Source organism: Paralichthys olivaceus, chromosome 18, assembly GCF_024713975.1.
Source record: "Paralichthys olivaceus isolate ysfri-2021 chromosome 18, ASM2471397v2, whole genome shotgun sequence".
In the NCBI taxonomy this organism is placed as follows: domain Eukaryota; kingdom Metazoa; phylum Chordata; class Actinopteri; order Pleuronectiformes; family Paralichthyidae; genus Paralichthys; species Paralichthys olivaceus.
The window spans coordinates 15,311,475-15,334,870 of NC_091110.1; the positions used below are offsets into that span (position 1 = coordinate 15,311,475).

A 23,396-nucleotide genomic window follows, 5' to 3' on the forward strand; every position below is an offset into this window, starting at 1 on the left:
TCACAGAACATCAGTATTTTTCTTCACGTCTGCAGCCAGAGTCAAAGCCAACATGATAAATCCTTGTTTCTGCCAGGACCCTTCTCCAGGTAGAAGCTGAGCTACAGACTGAAAAAAAACTCTTTCCTTGACATTAATCCTGTGATTCAAGTTTAATACTGAGGTGGAAAACATGTTTTTCCTTTTTTTGTCGATGGTAGGAATTTATTTAATTCAGACCACAAAATTGAAAGACGTTAACCGGTGTGACATTCGAGTGAGCCAAGTATAATGGTGGCTTTTTAAAGGGAAAGTGTGACATTTTAGGCAATGTGATGTTATATTTTCTTGCTGTGTGGTTGCCTGGCAACCAGATCCAAGGTTAAGATGTGCCTACTTAGAAATACTCATCCAGCATCTAACTCTTCACTTTGTTTTTTTTATGAACGATGGAACAAATGAGATGTGTGATAACGAAGCAGCTGTAGATGTGGTGGTATAAGCTGGTTCTCCAGTGTCATACTGGTTGTTTCCCGTGTTTATGCCAAACCAGCTGACAGATCATTTTGACTCTTGGCCTCAGAAATCCTTCAAATGAAACAATCCATTCAGGGAAGAATAAGTCTGTGCAATGTGCTGCACAAAATATCTGTTGATACCAAGGTTTTAACCTGTAAAATGGGATCACCAGTAGACACTGCAACATTTACAGGGGTCACAAACCCAAACGTTCTGGTGCCACTGTGTGCTTCACTAACCGGGATGAAAAATGACTTCAACTTTCTCATATGGAATAAACTGCAGAGGCTGCGTCAGTTTCCAATTTACCAGCTATTTTTTATGTTGTTGATTCTCTTCCTCTCTCGACCACATTTCCCAGATGATGTGACATCTGCGCTGCTCTTACCATTCGTCTAAATGTCTGATTAGAAATGCATGAATGCTGTTGCTCCGACTTGAACAGACTCCTCTTTTATGCTGCCTCAAAAGCTTCTGAAGCAAAGTAGTTTGTTGTTTGTAATTTTTCAGTCCTCCGGGCGATAATCACTTGTTTCCGCTCCAACTCCAGCGCACACAGTGTTGCATGTGTTGCTGGAAAAAAAAACCCAACCCTTTTAAGTAATCTAGGAAGGAAAACTCACTGAGTGTGTGTGTGTGTGTGTGTTCAGATGAGTTCAAGGGCCACTCGCTTCTTCAAGCTGCACGAGAAGCTGACATGGCCAAGGCCAAGAAGACGCTGGCGCTGGAGATCATCAACTTTAAACACCCTCACACACACGAGACCGCACTAGTAAGAAAACACACAAACACACAGATACACACACCTGCAGAGATGCAAACACTTAATGTTCTCTCTCTCTCCCTCTCTGTCTCTGTCTGTGTGTTAGCATTGTGCAGTGGCATCACCTCACCCCAAAAGGAAACAGGTGACGGAGCTGCTGCTGAGGAAAGGTGCCAACGTTAATGAGAAGAATAAAGAGTGAGTGCCGTTGTCGCACAACCTGAGATCATAATTATTTACACATGGATACAAAGAAAACACCGTCAATCAGAATATTATAACGTTCCGGCTGATCCCATTATTGTTAGACTGAAGCTGCCAGAACTCTGGAAATGTAAAGCTTCACCAGAAGTTTAAATTCTGTCTGTAACAAAGATGAAAACATTTATAATAATTGTTTGCTGCTTATAAATCTCCTTCCCGCTGCAGTTTCATGACTCCTCTCCATGTGGCTGCGGAGCGGGCTCATAATGATATCATGGAGGTGCTACAGAAACACGGCGCGAAGGTAAATTATAGTTATTTTCACCTGTGGCACTGACTCATCTGTGTATCCATCAGGCGTGTGGAACAAATGTGAAGAAATGTTCCGTCTCGCTCTCACCCTGTGTGAACCAAACACATTCTAACACGTCTGACCTAATACCAGAACCAAAGTTCACTATATCTGTTCCCAGGTCTGGTTTGAACTATCAGGCCGTGTTGTGGGTAATGTTGTAAATCCATGATCAGGACTTCTTTATGACAATAATGAATGTAAATAATGTTTTTGCATCAATATGTTGAAGCATGATTTATGAGGTAATTTGTTGGATTAGATGAAAACAAATATTCCATTTTCTGAATTGATTTTTCCTCAAGATTTAATGCATCATGATATACAGAACATCAATATCTCAATATTACTTTTCATATAATGCGAGTGAAGGTTAATTATAATCATGAAACTTAACCATGTGTGATTTAATTACTAAACACGACAGTTTCTACAATATTATCAGTAAACAACATCTATCAGGACAAATTTTGTTAAATATTCGATACTGAGGCTGTCACAAGGCATTCTGGGAAGTAAAAGTGTTGACCTGATAATATGCATCTTTGTTTTTAAATAAAGTTTGTACACATGTAGACATATTTATTTTTAAATGTATAAAGAATATGTTTTTTTGTTTGCTTGTTTGTTTGTTAGCAGGATTATTCAAAAACTGGAGGGGTGGGGCATGACCCAAGGAAGAAGGAATAACATTTTTGATAAACAGACAGATGAAGAGTTTTTATTTAAACTCTCTTTAACATGGTGGAATAGGACATTTTCATATATTTCTTAAGAAATGATTTTTTTTAAAAGATGAGAAAGAATCAGGCATATGTAGAGTTCTAATATCTATGTAAAGGTTATGTGCTTTCAGAGTGACCATCTAGATTTTTAACGTGAAAGTGTGGATTTGATTTTTGAAAGAAATCAAAGCTTAAAACATTGTGAATGGTTCCCTGGACAGACTGTGGTAGAATCTTACTGTAGATAAGGCTGGTGAGAAGTGAAGCAGTTCAGGGGACAAACGTAGGAACTGAAGATCCTTTCAAGAGTCATCACACAGAGGTATTTGTGTTTGCAGGTGAATGCCTTGGACACGCTGGGTCAGACGGCGTTGCACCGCGCAGCGCTGGCAGGCCATCTCCAGACCTGCAGGCTGTTGCTAGGATACGGGGCAGACGCCTCGCTGGTGTCGCTGCAGGGTTTCACTGCTGCTCAAATGGGAAATGAAGCCGTTCAGCAAATACTCAACGGTACACCAGCCTTTTGTGTGTGTGTGTTAGTGTGTGTGTTAGTGTGTGTGTGTGTGTGTGTGGGTGGGCGGCTGGTGTGCAGATGTGTAGGTGCTGGGTTTCGGTTGCTATGCACTTGCTGGCAACAGTGAGATTAACTGGGATTGTTCTGTAAAGGTCAATATTGATATTTTCTGACTTCAGATAAATGCTGATTGTTTTTTAAGACAGACAGAATTCCACAGAATATTGGGATATTCTTTTCATTTAGCGTTTGTCACCGAACCCTTTGTGTGTATCTTTGATTTTCTTCCAAATCTGTTGAATTTTCTCCTTCTTAAAACATTTGCTTAACACGTCTCTTGTGTTGTTTACATCATCTTTACAAATCTGCAGTTTTTGAAGATGATGATAACAATGGCAGATTAAGCATGTGACATTTACGTGTAGCAGCCGTGAAGGAAAATCCAACAAATCTGCAGGAATTCACTTGACTGGCTTAAGTGAATTAGGTTTAATGTCGTCTTTTCCTTTCGTCATTGTAGAGGACAAATTTACTTTCACAGTTATTTCTAGCTGTTACTAATGTTCGTGAAAAGTATTTCTAATCCACATTTCTCCTCGTTCTGCCGTGCAGAGAATGTCCCGGTGAGAAACTCAGATGTGGACTACAGACTTCTGGAAGCTGCTAAAGCCGGAGACCTGGACACTGTCAAGGTGATTAGCTTGTTTCACATTTAGTGATTGGGTGATGTTGGGGAGAAAAAGTTCATATATCAACTGATATATATTTTAAAAATGGCAATAAATCCAATAAAAATGGGAACATATGTTTTACAGGTTTAACAGAATCCTGTAAAGATAAAGATTAGATAAATGTTTAAATAAGTTTTCGTCAAACCTTTAAAAACAGTTAAGGAGGTTTGGGAAGTCGTTATACACACGTGTCTCTGGTAAAGTTACCTCACAAAAGTTGAACATCCGCCAACGTTCTGTATTTTGAAATTAAAATGGAACAAAATGAATGTCGTGACCTTCTGACTGCTCCTGCTGCTCTTGTGGACTCCTGGTCATATTGACGTTTATGAAATGCCAGTTAGATATTGTTCTCTGTAAAGCAAATATTTTCTGTCTTTGTATTTTTAGTCACATGGATTTTTGATAAAGGAAAATTGCAAATCGTTTTTTTTTTAAATTAAAGGCCACATTTCCCATCTCAACAGGTTTCCAACCATAACATTCTAATCACAGCCGTCTCGTCCCGGCTCGTTGCACCGCCACAGTTTAGTTTGATTGTAGTTTGATTTCCGGCCCACTCATGTTAAACGGGTAGGTGTTGGTGATGCACTGTAACATACTTAAGATAAAAAGCTCCCACTAATTGTCAGGACCTGGTAACATTCGGTGAAGTATTTGACAGAGCATTCTGTGTGAAGTGGAAGCTGTGTGTGTGTCTCCTGCCCGTGGAGACAGACAGGTATGGTTATCCACATGAAGAGGATCTGTCAGCTTATGAAGTGTGAGGCTTTGGCAGTTGGGTGAGGAATCTGAGCAGATCAGACAATCATGTCTGGTCGGGCTTTCTCTCTTTTTTAAATTTTTTTTTTATACCTGAGGCGCAGACATGTACGTGCACTGATTGACGTTTTTAAATAAACACAGCTTTTTGCACATTTTCTGGGAGGATTCCTGTCAACTGCTCAAACATTGAGCAGGTTCACACTGTGACTGTGGGAACAATGGTCTCTCCTGACGGGTCAAAGATAGAAACCAGTTCTGTCTTTCCGAAACATTTTCTGCATCATCCAGAGACGTATGTTTCATTATAGAGAAGACTGGCACGCAATACCTCTGATGGTCCCCAGACAAGTGGCACCAAATTACATACTCATAGATATCGGTCCTGTTTTTTTTCTCCCAATGAAATCCAAATTATTTTTCCTCATGAAAAACCTTTTGAATGAAGCTAATCATTAAATCAAACCTTTCTTCAGAGGAGATTACTCTTCTTACAGATAAATACAATAGAGAACATTTCTCGTATCTGTATGAAATGTTTCTCTGCTGTAAATTGTAGATTTATTTCTTTGTGCCTCTTTTATCAATCAGCAGTTAGAGTTATTCTCCTTCTTTATCTCGTACTCTCTCTCTTCAGTCACTGTGTACGGCTCAGAATGTGAACTGCAGAGATCTGGAGGGACGACACTCTACTCCCCTTCACTTTGCTGCTGGATACAACAGAGTGTCAGTGGTGGAGTACCTCCTGCACCATGGAGCCGACGTGCACGCCAAGGACAAAGGGTGCGATGCTTTAAGTTGTGGTTAAATTTGAGAAGACGTAACGATAAAGATTAGAAACACAAGTGTAATAACGATTGATGTGAGTCTGCGTGTGTTTAACTGTTCTTGTCTCTTTGCAGTGGCCTGGTTCCCCTCCATAACGCCTGTTCGTACGGCCACTACGAGGTGGCCGAGCTGCTGGTCAGACACGGAGCCTCGGTCAACGTGGCCGACCTTTGGAAGTTCACGCCGCTTCATGAAGCTGCCGCCAAGGGCAAATACGAGATCTGCAAACTGCTGCTCAAGGTCAGACCTGCACGTTTCTTTTTTAAAAGTAACTCATTCTCAAGTGTTGTTTAATCAACTTGGTCAGTTTTTCAGATAAATAGATTTTCAATATATTTTTTTATGCTCATGTGATTTGCTGCATTTCATGTGCTGATAAACTGAATATTCTTGAGTTAGTTGCACAAAGTTTGAAGATTTTTTAGGAGGAGTAAATAATTGGCGGATCAATGAATAATTAAATTTCAGCCCGTGTGGTTTAGAATGAATCTACTGATGCACAAATGCAGTTTATAAATTTTATTTTGCACAAGTTTAAAGGCATTCAGTGTCTGCAGCCACCTCTTTATGACGTCTTGATATGACTGGTGTCTGTGAGTTTTCATTGACAATAAGAGCGAAAGGATCTGTTGTGCAGTAAACCTGATCATCTCTTCTCTCTCGTCTAAATGAATGGTGTGAAATGTTTCAGTTTCACAGCTGAATGTATTTTTTTCTAAACACCTCCAGACAAGGTTACATCACCACTGTGTTGCTGACATATGGGGCTGAATAAATTAATGTTAGATTGGCACTGCTGAATTCACAAAGGACAAACACACACAGCGTTTGTGCTTCTATCTTTGTAAGGACATAAATTGGCATAATGCATCCCCCAATTTAATGCAGAGTCCCCAAGCCTTCTCCTCACCTTGATCTAATCCTAGTTCTACCCATTAGCCTTTAACCTGGTTTTAAACCTTAAGCAACCCTGTGTGAGAATGCAAGGACGAGACAAAATGTCCTCACTCCCACTTAGTCTCAAACCAAAACCCTTCACACAGCAACAGTAGGTCTGCTGCTTCATGTGAAGGTTTAGATTAAATCTCATTGCACCATATGGAGTACTGTATGGGGCCTCGTTAGGTGGTTGCAGACCTTGGTTTCGTTGCAGTCTCCTGAACGAAGCCTATCATAGAATTTTAAGAGGGTTCTTACAGAATTGTTGTTGCAATGGATCGGGGGGGGGGGGGGGGCCCTCTCATCTCGGGAACCCTGTTGCTCCGCTCCTGAATGTTTTGCGGTAAACAGTCTTGACTGAAATGTCTTATGCTGCATATAAAACAATAAAAAAGCCAGAGAACTTATTGTGGGATTAACAAGGTCAGGCTGACAAGGTGGCGCTGGTGATAACAGAGTAAACAGTGATGATGCAGGGGGTCTGGACGCTGCAGCAGAGTTGCTCGGATCGCGGTCACGGTCGAAGGGAGTGGGCAGTGTTGAGGAAAGTGTCTCCGGGGGAAAAGGCTGACTGGGCTCTGTGTCACAGAGCCGAGGAGCAAACCTGCTCTGGCTGCTGTGGTGTGAGGAATTTCCCAGAGGCGCACTCTGGAAGCATCAGTGCTGTCGTGCTAAATAAACTCTGATAACTTTATTAAGACGCTTTACGTTTTCTGTCGTCACTCTTCTGCAGTCGCTACCATGAGTCAGTCAGGGCCACTGTGGTTGGTCAGGGCTTTAGTTCAGTCCATATCCAGGGACGCCATCTGCCTCGGCAGCTTTTGTTTGTGTTCATCCGACATAAGGTTAGCGTGGCATCGTGGGAATTGTTCATCCTCTGCAATGGAGTCGTTTGTTTTCCCCTTTTACAGGCCTCGGAGCTGTTGTTCTCTGTTAGAAGGGCTGTTAATGGCTGTTTCCATCCGCCTCAGCGTATCCATATCCAGTGGCTGATGAATAAAACAGATGAAAACTCTGTGTCTTTGTGTTTTCAGATGAATCTGTGCTGTGAAAACAGTCCTGTCGTTTAGGGTCACAGCAGCTTCCTCAGGCCTCACGTTCACTGATCCGACGATTGTTTCCGACTCTCAGAGGTTTACAAATGCAGACAGACGATCGATTTGTGCAAGTGGACACATTTTTTCACTGCAATGGATTTAGAGTTGGATGATGTGTAGACATGGCACCGTCCTCATTTCCCCTTTAACACATATACGCAGACACACACATGCACAAGAGTAACAGAGTGTTCCTGCACTTGGTGTTAATCTGCCATGGCCTCGGGATGTAACTGTTCTCTCTCTTTCTGAATAAACTATTCCAGAGTCCAGCAGTAGGTTTCCTGTTGTCTCTGTCTGTCTGTTTTCATTCCTCTGTTGTCTCTTTACTTGCACTGAGAAAAAAAACTCTGCTGCTCTCGCTCCCAGGGCTCTGTGAGGATCGTGTCAGAAATACAAAAAGTATATTAGTGTTAACTTACCAAGGAGGTGATATACGTCCGTTGGGTTTTTTTGTACATTTGTTGGTTTGTCAGCTGGGCTCCGCAAAAACTGCTTATTGTATTTCTATGAAACTTGAGCTGTTTTGAAACGTACGGAAAATTGCGCTCAAGACAACAGGAAAATGTCCATAACATTCAGATAAGCGTGGCGTTGACTGTTAACGCCAAAAGCTCTATAATTTCTCTCTTTCCAGCCTCACATCTTCGACTGCAGCTTCTATGTGTATCACCGTGGAGATCCGTATGTTTTTTTCATTATTGCTGCCCTCGCATGTTAGAAACATCATCGAAACACCCACTCGCTCGCTGTGAATTTCCTGGACATTTTCTTGCTGTAGTCACATTAATTCACTGAAATGTTCTGCACATTCTACGGGAGGGTAGGCTGCAAATGGAAAAATCAGCCACCACATTAAAGCAGCTAACTGGTTTTAACGTGGTGGCTAATTGTTTTTCTCTTGACTCAGTCCAGCCGCGAAGCCGCGAAAAAAATGGTTAAAACTACAAAATGAGTTTTAAATCACATTACTGTTGGTTTGGAACTGATCATTAAGAACAGGTACCTGTATTAATGTCGCGGGGAATCAGTGCGAAATAAATTCAATCGAGGTGTAAGAAAGCTTTTCTTTACATGTATATGTAAACATTTATTCATATGGAAATGTCCCCGGTTATTTATATTCGCATTTTCCTGCAAAGTGAATATATTACAGGGAAAACATCAGTAAGGAGATAAGAAAAGAAATTGAGAAGTAGGACTGAAAAACCTGAACGTGGATATGTTCAAAGAAACTATCCATACAGTGATGTGAGATGTATCGCAGACTTTTCCAGGCCAGCAGTGGATACCCAGGAGCCCCACCAGTCCCACGACATCCAATTTTAATGAGCGGATTTCAAAACGACAAGTTAAACCGTAACCTAGGAGACAGTTGAGTGATAGAAATGTCTGCTTCCCGCTCCGCTCTCCAGGGTGTGGGGTGTTTTCCACTTCACTGGATGTCCCGTCCTCACCTCTCCACCTCCCTATGTCTCTCCCTCTCTTCTCCTCTCTGGTGATTTACCTTCATCCTCTTCTCGCTCGTTGCTTGTCATCGTTTTGAAAATCCCTCACTGGGGTTTGGAGGATGAGGGATTTTGAGGACTGATTTTTTTAGGTTTCATTTAAGGGGAGCATATGTTTTGTCCTGACATTTGTGGTTTGTCAAATCTTTTGCTTTTTGACATTTCACTGTAAAGAACTAAGCTGGACTGACCTCTGTGAACACTGACTCAATTATAGAAGTGCGCTGACGCACAGCCTTTTTTTGTTTACTCTCTCCAGCACGGAGCGGACCCCACCAAGAAGAACCGAGACGGGAACACTCCTCTGGACCTGGTGAAGGACGGAGACACCGACATCCAGGACCTGCTCAGAGGAGATGCTGCTCTGCTGGACGCCGCTAAGAAAGGCTGCTTGGCCAGGGTGCAGAAGTTGTGCAGCCCAGACAATATCAACTGTCGGGATACGCAGGGACGCAACTCCACCCCGCTGCACCTGGCAGGTAGTGTACACAGTGAAATACAAAAACACACAAAGCTGCACACACAGCCACATATTAACAGCTCATTTTAGAAGGCACAAAAACCAGTAGAGACCTTTGACCCTGAAGTTGATATTCCTATTCTTGTATTCCGTTGCGTGTTTGAAATGTCATCAACAGGCCAACTCTTGCTCCGAAAAGTTTTAGAAAATGTTCAGATTTGAGTTCAGCTTAAGAGTCACATTAACATTCACACCGCAGTTTCTCTATCACACATGATTCACAAGCTGTCAGCACAGCCGTCAGGAAAGATTTGGGGTTCAGTGTCCTGCCCGAGGCCACTTCGACATAGCGAGTGGTCAAGCCGCTCTGTCCCCCGAGCCACAGCCACCAACACCTCTCTGATTATGCAAAGCTCACTTAGCAGACACATTAAAATGAAGGATAAAGCCAGAGGCTTTCAGATACAGGTTGGCTGAAGTCTGCAGGATTTGAGCGACAGTGGAGATGGCATATTTGCCGGTGCCAATCACTCTGGCCTCGGAGTTTTCATAGAGGCCGACCTCTTGGGATTTTAGCTCGGTTACGGTGCCAAGAACCAGGCAATGAACACTTACAGACTGGGAGTGAGTCAAGAGGGCAGAATCAGTTTCATCGTAGACAGGCAGGTTCGGACAACTAAGACATTTATTGATAATGTTTGATGAAAACATTTTTGACAATGGTTTAGAACACAGATCACTTATCTGAACTTCAGGTCTTAACACAGCGGGGGCGTTTCTATCGTGTGATTGATGTGCAGGTCTGAAGGGAATTTTATTTTTCTGAACTTTTGCACTACAAATAAAGTCAGTAGCCGATCACTGTGCATAACAACTTACCCCAGACACACACTGCTCTGGGTCAATAACATCGTAGTGTGGTCTTCTGCCTCCTAAGATGTAGCTTTAACATCCTCAGCAGGACTTCAGCTGTCCCACTGATATCCTAAAATATGTCTGGACCCGCTGCCGCAGTCGAGCTTCAGCTCCTGTCTGAGGCTGTGAATCTCTCCTTCTCTTTTTCTATCCTGACAAATCTCTTCTTCTGGTGAGTGAGGAGCAGGAGGAGGACAAGATCCCGATACTGAACTCGTCATCATTTCTGAAGATTGATCTGGCTCAAATCTGTTATTGAAAAAGTGTAGCAACAAATTGCATTGCTGCAGGTATTAATATCGTCTGCTGAGTATTTCACATTTTCATGTTTTGAGACTTTTCGGTCGCTGATTATAAAATAATGATAATTGGTTTATGGGTGATGACGTCTTGAAAATTTTCCCCTTTAGTAACACATTTTTCGGATTGTTTGGACACCATGTGAATGCATCACGTGTCGTGCATCACAGTAAGAACAACAGAGAAAAACAGGAAATTTGCTAAAAGGATGATTTAACAAGTAAGACAAATAATCAATTAAAACAAGGAGTCAATTCAAATCAAACCACCCGGTGTTTAACATGGTCGACACAGTGATATAGTGTTAAAGTACGAGTTGAACCCAGACTGAAGAGTCCGTTCATAAACATCGACTACTTCCTGTTTTTCCTGCGTCCTCTTCTTCATCCTTCTCTGGACAGAAAATCGATTTTGCCCTCGTCTCCTCGTGTCCATTTTCAGACTCTATTTATAGACTTTTTGTATCATGATAACATATATATCTTAATTAGAGGATGACAAGGCCGCCACTTTTACAGCTGAGGAACTGCTGAAAAACACTTTGAAGGTCTTTGTGATTTTTATTTCATGGATCTGACCACTTAGAATCACACCCACACACCCTCCGCCTTGTCGCACTCGGTTGTAAAAGGAAAAGATGATTACACGCTGCAGCAGATGTAGGCTGACATGTGTCTCTTTCTCTCCCTTGTTCCTTCCCTGTCACTGCCTGACTACATTTTTTTTGTTTCTCCTCTTTTCCTCTATGTGTCGGCCTCTGCCTCTGCCTCTCCTCCGTTGTGTTCCTTTATGACCTGCTGTGTATTCCACACAACCTGCACTGCTCGGCAGCCGGGTACAACAACCTTGAGGTTGCAGAGTATCTGTTGGAACATGGAGCCGATGTGAACGCACAGGACAAAGGAGGGCTGATACCGTTACACAACGCTGCTTCATACGGGGTAAGACACACACAAACACACACATCTTTTTGATGACTACATACAACTATCAAATAGAAAGTATGAAATCAGTATCTCTTTCACTTATTGTAATCTTGAAATAATCTAATTAACTCAGCATTAATCACTGATCAATTAAGGTCCAGCTTCCAACTTCTCAAATATGAGGATTTGTTGCTTTCTCTGACTTTATTCATTGAATTATATTATTGTAATTTTATTGAATCCACATCATGTGATTCATGTGACAGAATTGAATTTAGTTACAGCTTTTTGCTTTTCACAGCCCAGGAAACGCCTGCAGATTTAGACTTTAGATAAATTACTTATTTACACTCTTTTCCCCCATTTAAATGATTAAATGACTGTTATTATTTACTACTACACATCCAAAGAAGTGTCTGTGATTTTTCCTTCATCTGGAGTCTTTTGTCATCTCAGAGTCACATACTGCTTCTACTAGACAGCAAGCTGCTCCTGAAAGAGTAAAACACATGTTTGAATGAAAACTTAATGAGCTCTGCATATTGGGGACAGACAGACACACACACACACACACACACACACACACACACACACACACACACACACACACATGCACTGTTACCCAGAAACCAGCTACGTTGTGTTTGGCACTGAGTTGAGAGCTGGAGACGATGAGGGACACGAACAGGAAAAGAAAGAACACAAAGACCGGCGGGAAGACATGAATCCTATCAGTGTTAATAATTCACAAAATTTTTGTTCCACAGGATTCAGCATTTTTTCTGATCACAATTTTTCCAGGACTTATTAACCACACTTCCACAGTTTAAGTGCTTGTTGTCTTTTATCCTTCCCCTCATCTGACACCTCCACCCTCCTCCTCCTCCTCCTCTCGTCTAGCACGTGGACATCGCCGCCCTGCTGATCAAGTACAACACATGCGTCAATGCCACAGACAAGTGGGCGTTCACCCCCCTTCACGAAGCGGCCCAGAAAGGACGGACTCAGCTCTGCGCTCTGCTATTGGCACATGGAGCGGATCCTACTATGAAGAACCAGGAGGGACAGACACCGCTGGACTTGGCGACAGTATGAAAGAATTTTCTCACAGTGTTGGCCCACGTTTCCTCATATTGCATGTGTCCTACATCAGCATATGTGAGATCATTAGCTTGGCCAATGTTTTGTTGGTTATGGTTAACTTTTCAGACAGTGGATGAGGAATGTGGGTGCTCAGGAAGTGAAGAGCAGTTGTGAAAGGTTATTTCCAGCTAACTTCTTTTGCTAAACTCAAACCTTTCCTCTCTTTTAATAATCTAAAGATTTTCTCAAATCAAATGTCTTAATTTTCTCACTGCTGGATTATTGCTGTGCTCTTTATTCGAGCATCAGCCACTCGTCCCTGTCCCATTTGAGGCTGGTGCAGAAAGCTACTGTTAACTGGTAACACTTTCTCTTTATAGATATTTACACTCTGAGCCTCCTTCTAGTTAGCAAATGTAGCACATGACTAATCAGAGTTATCGACAATTTAAATCTGCTTTTATGTGTGAATAAATATTCAAATAAAAAGTGCAATCAAACATTGAATTGCTAGTTTTACATTACATTACATCTTTTTGTCTGTTTCTTCTTCTGTTGCAGGCGGATGATATAAGAGCATTGCTGATTGATGCCATGCCACCAGATGCTCTGCCGAGCTGTTTAAAACCACAGGCCACCGTGGTGAGTGTCCTCACACTTTTATAATAGTGCATAGACAGAGAGCGTCGAGCTGAAACCTGCTCTGTTCTGGGCAAATTAGGTTTCTTTTAGAAAAAACAACATATGAACTGTCAGAGGAGAAAGGAGCTGAAAAGCCAATTGACTTGTAAACACATCAAGTTGCAGCAGTTCTAGTGTCATTTAAAGATTTGGAGATAAACAAAATAGCTGTTGGGACAGTGTGTGCTCTGGTAGAACAATTAAGTAAGTAAGCAGTGTTTGTAAAAACTTTTAATTATCAAATGAAACTTCAAACATATGGTCATATTGTCTCTCTCAGGTGAGTGCGACTGTGGTGAGCACTGGTGCTGCAGGGGGCGTGGTCATCTCTCCCTCGCCGTCCCCATCCTGCCTGTCAGCAGCCAGCAGCATAGACAACCTGTCCACACCCCTCGGGGACATCACGGTGGGCGGGGCCACTGGTCCCGCAGACGGAGCGTGTGGGTCGGACAGAAAGGAAGGAGAAAGTACGTTCACACAGATGTCGTATCCAAAGTCTGGGGTTTCCGGTTCTTTTGAATTTAATAAACTCCTCCTGAGATGTTGTGGATGTTGTAAACAAGTAAACATGTGTAAACAGCTCTGGGCTCCTCTGACAAACCTGCTGACATGTCTGTGTCTGTGCAGGTCTGCTCGACATGACCATCAACCAATTCTTAAAGAGCCTGGGGCTGGAACACCTCCGAGACATCTTCCAACGGGAACAGGTACACACACTTTGTCTTTCTATAGTTGAGTGAGGACGCTGCATTCCCTAGCTGCTAACCTTAACCTAGCTGCTAACCTTAACCTAGCTGCTAACCTTAACCCTAAATTGAAAATCTTCCGGTCAGTTATTGTCCCATTCACAAAATACAAAGACATGTACACACACATACACACAATTTTTATGTGTCTAGGAAAAGTGTGAAGAAATGCAGGGCTAGAGAGAAAGTGACAGAGAGCATCAGATTACATGGAAGTAAAACCATTGTTTTTAATTTTGTCTCTTCATGTAACGTTTTTGAGCCTGAAATTATTCATTATTATCTCCTGCTTTTTTTCTTTTGCTGCATTTTTTTTCCATTTCTCCTTTCAGATATTAATTTGTGTTTTATCGTTTATTTTAGAAAAGCCAAACAAAAGCAGAGATATAGAATCAGTTAGTGCGGCACAGAAAGAGATGGTGACCTGATGCAGTCAGTGAGAGGTCAAAAAGAGAGAGAGGGGGGATTGAGGGGAAAGACGGAGAAAATAGAACGACGGAGAGAGTCGAGAAAAACAGATGGGGCGACAGAAAGAGGAGAAAACAGAGAGACAGAAAAGGATAAGCATAGATGGCAATAAGGAGAACGTGTGTGTGTGTGTGTGTTACAGCTATTATCGTTTCCCCTGAAGGGAAACAAGTCTTCATTAATATTCTGATGAAGTGCCGTGGAGGTGAGAGTCAGCTGAGTGTTAATAATAAAGAACATTTTTATTTCAGAATAACATTAACAAGAAAACTTTTTTATTTCACTGATATTACATTATAATTATTATTATAAAACCCAACTTTTACTCATCATGTGTAAAAAGTAAAACTGAATTAAAAAAAATTACAAAATACTGTTTAATCTAAATACAAGAAACTCTAGAGCTGATTTTATAATTAAAAACTTCTCTTCTCTCTGCTGATATTCGTGGTTCATTCAACATTTAATTGCAAACTCAGTCCCGAGATCTTGAAGGAACTGGTTATACAGATGGATGTTGAAGTCCACGGCTTATTAAACAGTCACCTTTACCTTGTTGGTGCCAGGTTACTGTTTGAAAAGTTGTCACCGTTAAACTGATGTATTGTGTTGTATGAGTTGTGCAGTTAAATTCAGCAGAACATTTGATTACATTCACAGATGTGTAATTCAACTAATTAATATTAATAATTAAAATGGCTGGAGTGTTTATTCAAACTCACGCTTGTTTTTTCTGAGCAGATCTCTCTGGACGTGTTGGCAGACATGGGTCACGAGGAGCTGAAGGAGATCGGCATCAACGCCTACGGTCACAGACACAAACTCATCAAGGGCATCGAGAGGCTGCTGGGAGGTCAACAAGGTCAGACCTGTTCCTTACGAAAAATAATACCTGTTCACATTTTAATCCAACAAATCCACCGCACGTGTTTTTATTATGATTACAAACTGGAATAAATTGCCGGTGGACCAGAGAAATGAAAGGTCAGTGGCGTCAATTATTTTCTGTTGGACTCACCCTCACTGTGTGTGTGTTTGTGTGTTTGCAGGTGGAAATCCATACCTGACGTTCCACTGCTCCAGCCAGGGCACCGTGCTGATCGACCTGGCTCCTGACGACAAGGAGTTCCAGTCTGTGGAGGAGGAGGTACGCAAACATCAGTTACACAGAAACACTGTACATAGATACTATTAACATTTAGTCTGTGGTGGTTGTTGCTTCTCCTCAGCATCTGAATGAAATTTAAAGAATCTGATTATAATTTGAAATATGTGCCTCGGTGTCTCTGTGAAAAGCAGCTTCATATTAGTGCCACCGCTCTGCTCCTGTAAATCAAAGTAACGGAAGGCGACAGCAGATTAGAGTGTGAATGAGTTTGAAATTAATGAGGAACATCAGAAATTGAACAGGTAATTTAAACTGTAAGTTTTAGTCGAGATATTGAAAAATGACACATGACGTCTTTCCAGGAAACACAGGTTAACTGCACTGACCTGTGCACGCCAGTAATTTCAGTTGTTAAGGAAGATAAAGTCGTTTTGTAAAACACACTCATCCAAATTTCCTCAGACGGCTCCTGTCATTTCATGAATCCAGCTGCTGCACTTTCTTTATCACTGCCGAAACTTCACTTCTGCAGTCTCATCGTTCCAAATTTCCCTCAGGCGTCGCCGAAGTAACTTGTCTGATCGAACGAGTCGCTGCTTCGCTTTATCACTGACAACACGGCTCCAGTAATCCATTTTTCTGAAAAAAAACCATTCCTAAATCTACTCTGGTAGATTCCCGGGAGATACTCAAGTTGGACTTGTTCATGGAGGCGGTCTCTGGACATCACTGGGGGGTTTTCTGAGTAGCTGAGATGAAAAAAAGGAAATTGTTTTAATGCTTGATTGTCTTCTGTGTTTTCCCCTCTCAGCTACAGAGCACGATCAGAGAACACCGCGATGGAGGCAACGCAGGCGGAGTCTTCAGCCGGTACAACATCATTAAGGTTTGTAAAGACGCTCGGAGAGGAGTTTGCATTCCAGCAGTCTTGTGCAGAACAAAGATGCACCAAAGAAAACATGAAGATACTGGTATTTTCATAAGTATCATGTTCATAGTATAGTACAATATACACAAGTAGTACAATATGTGGTGTGCAGAACATTATTCATGAGTGACCACCTGTGACTTCTCACCTGAGCCTAAAAGTCACATTTCTGACCTTTACTGGAATAAAGACTTCTCTCATGCAATCAGCAAGTTCACTGTGCACTTCTGAAATGATCAAACATGAGTTCATATTCATACAAACATATCAGCATACAAGTATCTGTAGGTTATTACATTATTCCACTACTTGTTTGACTTTTGCAACTTGATTTTTTGATTCTTAATTCATAGCAAATGTGACACTCCTCATTCTCTGCCTGCAGATTCAGAAGGTGGTGAACAAGAAGCTACGGGAGAGATACGCACACAGACAAAAGGAAATCGCAGACGAGAATCACAACCACCACAACGAGCGCATGCTCTTTCACGGTGAATAAAAACGGGACAAAACTAGAAGGATTCTGCCGAACATTGTTCCATAAAACTTGGTGGGGGTGGGACACTGGTCAAGAAAGAAACTATTGATTTGAAAAGGGGAAAATCCAGAATTTAATATATTCATCACTGATCTTTTTTATTTTTTCCTAGAAATGTTTTAATCAGGCATTTGAGTGGACTGACATCTATGAGTTTATGCAATTGAGTGCAGCTTGATTGAATTGAACTGTGGGGCCTTCGTGGAGGTTTGTGGTCTGCTGACTGACAGTGAGGCTGTAGAAGTAGCACCAGGTTCTTCACTTTGTTTATATCATTGCTGGAAATGTGATGTGGGGGAAGAAGCAAAGATAACGAGGCAAACATTGGAATCTCTTATCTGTATTTCAGAAAAGCAGCTGTGCAGAGTCACATGAGACTTGATTTGGTTTTCTGATCCGTAAAAACTGCAGCAAAATCAGATTATTTCCAGGTTGGAGATTCTTGTTGAAGGTCAAAGTGGTGTTTGTCCAATCCAGTGACAGTTTTCCTCCTCGTTACGTTTTGATCACGTCTCCCCTGCAGCATCAGTCACTTCCTCTTAGTCGACACAAGTAAATACACAGCTCAGTCTTCTTCCTCCAGATTCAACCGTTAATATGTTCTGAGACGAACTCGGCTTTGCCCTGCGATGTTTTCACCTCTGGCAGCCCGACCGTAGGTTTGAATGAATCGCATTAATCTTCCATGTCTCCTTTCAGCCACAAGGCTCATTCAGGACACGAACCTCTGCAGCCAACTTCTTTTTTTTTCAAACACTGTCGAGCCAAAAGTCTCTGAAAAGAAAATTTGTTTAGAACCCAGAGGGAAAAAAAATGTGTTTTCAGACTTCTCATTTTGTTTTCATCCTGTCAGGTTCTCCCTTCATCAACGCCATCATCCACAAGGGCTTTGACGAGCGCCACGCCTACATTGGCGGCATGTTTGGCGCCGGCATCTATTTTGCAGAGAACTCCTCCAAAAGCAATCAGTACGTGTATGGGATTGGTGGCGGCACGGGATGTCCCACCCACAAAGACCGCTCCTGCTACGTGTGTCACAGGTGAGACTTTGACTCCTGTTCCATCCGTCTGTTCAGGAGAGGAGGACGTCATTTTATCATGGAAACTGATTTCATATAAATGTGTTCAATGTGGTTACTAGTTTTACTGTTGTCACATTTTTATAAGAAAAACAACTTTTTGACGTCTGATCTCCATTTATGTGACTTTACCATTGATCTGTGTTTGCAGGCAGATGTTGTTCTGCAGAGTGACACTGGGGAAGTCGTTCCTTCAGTTCAGTGCCATGAAAATGGCCCACGCTCCCCCGGGACACCACTCTGTGATTGGTCGACCCAGCGTCAACGGACTGGCGTATGCAGAGTACGTCATCTACAGAGGGGAACAGGTCGGTAACACACACACACACACGCTTTTTCATGACTGCAAACTGTCTCTCAATGTCTGTAAAACACTCTGTTGAACTAAACAGAAATTAAATAGAAACATTTATAATTTCTTTCCTAAAACATATGATCCACTTTCTTTAAAAAATGTGACTTAAACAATTAATCAATTATAAAATAAAATTGTAGAGACTGGCTGATATGGATTTATGTAATTTTTTTAATTTGCAATGATTTCTAAAATGTTATCAAACCTTTCAACCATAAACTTTATTATTAATTACAGTAAATAAAAAGAAAACAAATTTTTATGTAAAATATAAAGATAAATGCACGTCACTCCAGTTTTCTAATTTGGTATCCATGAACCCTGATACCAAAATGTCTGTGAAAGTCTCATATCAGCCGATTATCACCCGATCGGTCGGGCTCTACCAAACTGTTCAAGTTATGATTTCAATGCTTGAAATAATCCCAACGTTTTTGTTTTGCAGGCGTACCCGGAGTACTTGATCACCTACCAGATCGTGAAGCCAGAGAGTTCGGCCACGCCTGCTGCCACAGCTGAGCAGAAGTCCTAAAACACAGTGGCAGCTGGATCCAGAGACGCCGGAGTGCAGTGGACCAAACGCTCGTTCTCACGGGACTAGAACTGAACTAGCAGGCGTTTCAAAGTCTCCAGAGCTGAAGTTGAAGTTGACGTGTGAGAATGTCGGACCGGGTGGACGACTCGGAAAAACAGACGTGCACTTGTCGAAGCAGAGGGAGGAAAAAGAGGATGAGGAGGCAGTCTTTGAATTCAGGGGATATGATACATGCACAGTCAAGCTGACGGCATAAATCCATCACCTTCTGTAATTAATTGGATCTAATTTTGCAGGAGAAAATGCAAATGTTTTGATCAATGACTCTGGAAATGTACCAGTGAGCTAATTTTTAAATTTGTCGCCCTGTGGCTCGATCCTATAAACAATTAAAGAGAGCAATTACAACAGGACACAGTCCGAAGCAAAATCAACATCTCTGATTTTGCACCTTTGCAACACTCCATGTATTCTACCCCCAGTTTCTAAATGTGTTGTGTTGTTACCGTGTCCTCGTTCGGCTCTGTGCATCATACTCCGCAACAAAACAACACCTCCAGGCCACTTCCAGAAACAGAGATTGTTGTGCTGAGAGAAGAGAAGCTCTGCGCCGTCTCCGATCTGCCACCTCACATTTTAGTTTATTGTTTTTACCCACGAGGCTCATGTGCACAAGAAGCACTTCTTCTGTGTCCGCTCACATCGTTCCAGCTCTAAACACAGAGGAAACGATGCAATGAGCGTGAGCGCGGAGAAGTAAAAGAGATTAACTGTGGACAAATGCCCAGAAGTCAATAAGCAGAAGACAAACAGGAGACCTCTCAGTGTTTGTCTGTAGAGTCTCCACTGCACTACACTACCAGGACCATCTCCTGCAGTCACACACACACACACACACACGTGAAAGAGAAGCACGGGCATTACTTCCACACGAGCGAGCAGCAACCAGTGTGATGGGCTGAGACTCCTGTCAATCTGCCTTAATTTCTCCTTATTGGAACAGATTTTTTAATTTGCGTGAAAATACAGAGACTTTCAAAGTTTATTTCTTAACTCAGTTTAATATTAACATGTTGGTTGCTGCTTGTTTTAGCTCAGTTTTAAAAAAAGACCAACCTTCTTTAACCAGGGGCCTGTACTACGAAGCAAGTTCAACATAGCTAGGAAATGTTTTCGTTATCGGGCTTCACTGAACCTAAAATCAAGGATTACAACATGAACCTGATATCACTGTGATTTAGCTCATGTAATATAAATGTGTAATATGTCATATCGGCCACTCGGGGTCTCTCAATCAAAACTATAAGAAAAGATTTAGTTCGGTGAAGCAGCGTGGGATCATTGGAGCTGTTGTCTTCACCACTGATTCAAATCTACTTGACGTGACTCAGGCGCTAATCTAACACTAATCATGTTCAGAGATGAGGTCACGTATTAAAGTTTCATTCATGTTACACAGCAAACAGCAAAGAATAATCATGATCTGTAAAACAAACAGTCCTTATAATATCTTCTCCGGCTGCGTACGACTGAAAACCAGAGTGAAACCTGAAGTTACCTCGACAACCACAAACCCTGCTTCGTAGTACAAACCCTAGGACGAACACAAGGGACCAGATTGTGACACTGTTATAGAGATAAACATGCACATCTCCACTTCGTAAGTTTTCCAACACAAGCCCAAAAAGAAAAGAACCAACACTCCTCTGGACGGAGCGATTGGTTTTATAGTTATGACTGAACATTATTTTCAAAGTTTGGCTCCTCAGAGATCAGATCATGCAGCTTCAACATTCTCTCCTGCTTCATGTGTGTTAATGTCTCATGTTTCCTTGTTGTTGTTGTTTACATGAACCTGCTGCCCTCTGGCCCCTCGCCTCTCTACCTGGATCTGTTAGCGCCGCCCAGTGGTGGCACAGGAGTACTGTGGGCTTGCAGTATTTAGTACATCCAGTGTAGTTTTTAAGGAAGGCATTTATGTTGAGGTCAATTTCCACGCAGTACTATTTATTTGTGTTTTTTTCTTTTTTCTGTTGTACGTCTGTATTCTGTTACACTCCTCGAACATTAAGAAAAATGTGAAGTGAGATTTGTCACAAATATTTTTACATGACGTTGAAAATAATGGATCCAATGGATAGAACGAGATGAACTAACTCCTCACACTAAATGTACTGTACGTTTGACCTGCTTTTACCGACTCTGACCATGTTTTTCTGTTGATGTTTTATTATTTATCTGTATTATGTTTAACTAACGACACTGTACGCTACACGGGACCATGCACGAGTTTCAATTCTTTTATGACGATCACGTCAGAGCAAGTCAAAGGTCTTGAATTTCCTGAAGCGACAGGGAATGGAAAATGAAAGTGGCCTTAAATGTCTTTGAACTTTGCCTTGAATTCATTGGGAAACTCATGACGGAGTTTACTCAAATCAAACAGTAGCAGGAAGAAAGTTTTATTTTATATCTGCTTGTCAGACGACCAGCTAGAGAATCTGGGTTATAATTTGAACACAAAACAAATGTCAGACTCTCAACCGACACAAGCTGCTCTGACGTTTAATTTGTTTTTAATCCTGCTTTTACAGTTTCTGCCACTCGGACTTAGATTCCAGCTGATTTGCACTTTCAAGCGGAAGGTGAAGATGACGTTGGTCTGAGCCTGAACAAACTAAAATGAAACCCTTGTTAGAACTTAGAGCCTTCACTCTTTGTTTCCGCTAAAGCTCAGAACAGCCGCTAATGCTCAGACAGATGAACTAAAGCTTTTTAATTAATCTACTTTTTAAACTGACGTTTTAACATCGGCTTTTTTCCCCCCAGCCCCCACGTTAGATATCAATACTTAATACCAACAGCAATGAATGATAAGAGAAATTATTTCTGCAGCTTCACATGTCAACAAATTATAATGTGATTCATCGAGGGGGAGGAAGTGAAAAGGAAATTAATTTAAACTGAATGAAATGAATAAAGTGCGGGAACAAGTGATGACTACAGCAGGAATGAGGAAAAACTAATAAGCTTGAAATGATATTGTAACGGCGAGAAGTTTTTCAAAGGGAAAATGAAAGAGCTGCAGCACTGGGACACAACACAGTGTACATATATTAATCCCTGTGTAAAGGAGGTTTTATCTGACATTTCACACACTGATTAATCTCAATTTACAAAAGTGATCAGAGTTTAAAAACTTTCTTTGTATCTCAAATGGAGAATTTAACATTTCCCTGCTTCATCTCTGATCTGTAAGAGGTTTCAGATGAAGTGGAAGTTTCACAGGTGGTGTTTATGCTGTCGACCCTTTCAAAGGTCGATGGCACCATTTGATTTATGTTGTTTTAAATGAGACTGTATATAAACTAACTCCAGATGGGCCCATTAACAGGTCTTTTATGGACAATTTCCAGTTTATGTTTATTTTTTTTCTGCTTTGAAAGACTTTTCAAAGACTTTTTTTATGTGATGATTAATATTTGAATTGTGTTTTCGCCGGCCGCTCCGTCTCTGCCCATCTATCCAGAGCCAGGCAGCCATTTTTGTAAATAGGGATTGTAAGAGTCTGTGCGAGTGCGTGTTCGATCGATCCATCGCTCATGTTCAGACCTGCCTTCTACCAAAAGCCACAAGTTTGATGACCACATTTTCTCATGGGTTTGTTTGACCTGCTGTTGTACAGACGGTTGCACAGAGCTGCTGACCAGCGAACTCGTAAAACAGAAACTCTTGTACAGACGAAAATCCTTAATAAAAGAACTTGAAGTGTTCCCTTTGTTTTGTTTTTTTTCAACTGAACGTCTCACCTCATTGATAGCATGTGGATCAACAGGATTTACTTCACTCATCTTTGGAGGTAACTTTTGTCAAAGCGCAGAGCGTCTTTCAGCTGAAATAATTATACTTACACTAAATTCTATGAATTTATTGTAATAAGTTTCGAGGATAATGTCACAATATTAAAGAGAATAAAGTCTTGATTGAGAAGAAAATCATGATTTAAAGTAATTTGAAAAAATTACGAGAAAATTTTTATATGAAAAAAGGTTTTAATATGACACATTTTCGATTAAATTTTAAAAATGAAAATATTGAAGGAATTAAGTTTTAATGTTACAATATAGTGATAATATGAGAGAAAGTTTCAATTTAATAAAAGGGTTACAAGTTGTAATAAGAGAATGAAGTTATAAGGTTAAGAGACAAAATTTGTGATTAATAATTAAATAATTTTTAAAAAGTCATATTATGAAAGTAAAATTTTTTATTCATTTTGAAAAGTGGATGATCAAATCTAATTTAATTAGAAAAAGTTGTAATTTAATTAGAAAATGTTGTAATATGAGAATA

General features: G+C 41.2%; 1 protein-coding gene across 2 annotated transcripts in view; it reads left to right on the forward strand.

Moving 5' to 3' along the window:
* The window catches only part of LOC109626342 (poly [ADP-ribose] polymerase tankyrase-1-like), a 62,216-nt gene extending 39,400 nt beyond the window's left edge, over window positions 1–22,816 (forward strand). For both annotated transcript variants that reach the window (XM_020082209.2, XM_020082210.2), the window contains 20 exons: window positions 1,149–1,270; window positions 1,368–1,459; window positions 1,691–1,769; window positions 2,881–3,052; window positions 3,669–3,748; window positions 5,187–5,332; window positions 5,452–5,617; window positions 9,181–9,400; window positions 11,428–11,537; window positions 12,423–12,611; window positions 13,167–13,247; window positions 13,567–13,753; window positions 13,914–13,993; window positions 15,242–15,362; window positions 15,550–15,647; window positions 16,420–16,494; window positions 16,922–17,027; window positions 17,928–18,114; window positions 18,305–18,461; window positions 18,954–22,816. In XM_020082209.2, coding sequence (XP_019937768.2) covers window positions 1,149–1,270; window positions 1,368–1,459; window positions 1,691–1,769; window positions 2,881–3,052; window positions 3,669–3,748; window positions 5,187–5,332; window positions 5,452–5,617; window positions 9,181–9,400; window positions 11,428–11,537; window positions 12,423–12,611; window positions 13,167–13,247; window positions 13,567–13,753; window positions 13,914–13,993; window positions 15,242–15,362; window positions 15,550–15,647; window positions 16,420–16,494; window positions 16,922–17,027; window positions 17,928–18,114; window positions 18,305–18,461; window positions 18,954–19,040 — 2,555 coding nt within the window. In that variant the 3' untranslated portion in view covers window positions 19,041–22,816. The remainder of the gene's footprint in view (window positions 1–1,148; window positions 1,271–1,367; window positions 1,460–1,690; window positions 1,770–2,880; window positions 3,053–3,668; window positions 3,749–5,186; window positions 5,333–5,451; window positions 5,618–9,180; window positions 9,401–11,427; window positions 11,538–12,422; window positions 12,612–13,166; window positions 13,248–13,566; window positions 13,754–13,913; window positions 13,994–15,241; window positions 15,363–15,549; window positions 15,648–16,419; window positions 16,495–16,921; window positions 17,028–17,927; window positions 18,115–18,304; window positions 18,462–18,953) is intronic.
* The last annotated feature ends 580 nt before the right edge of the window (window positions 22,817–23,396 follow it).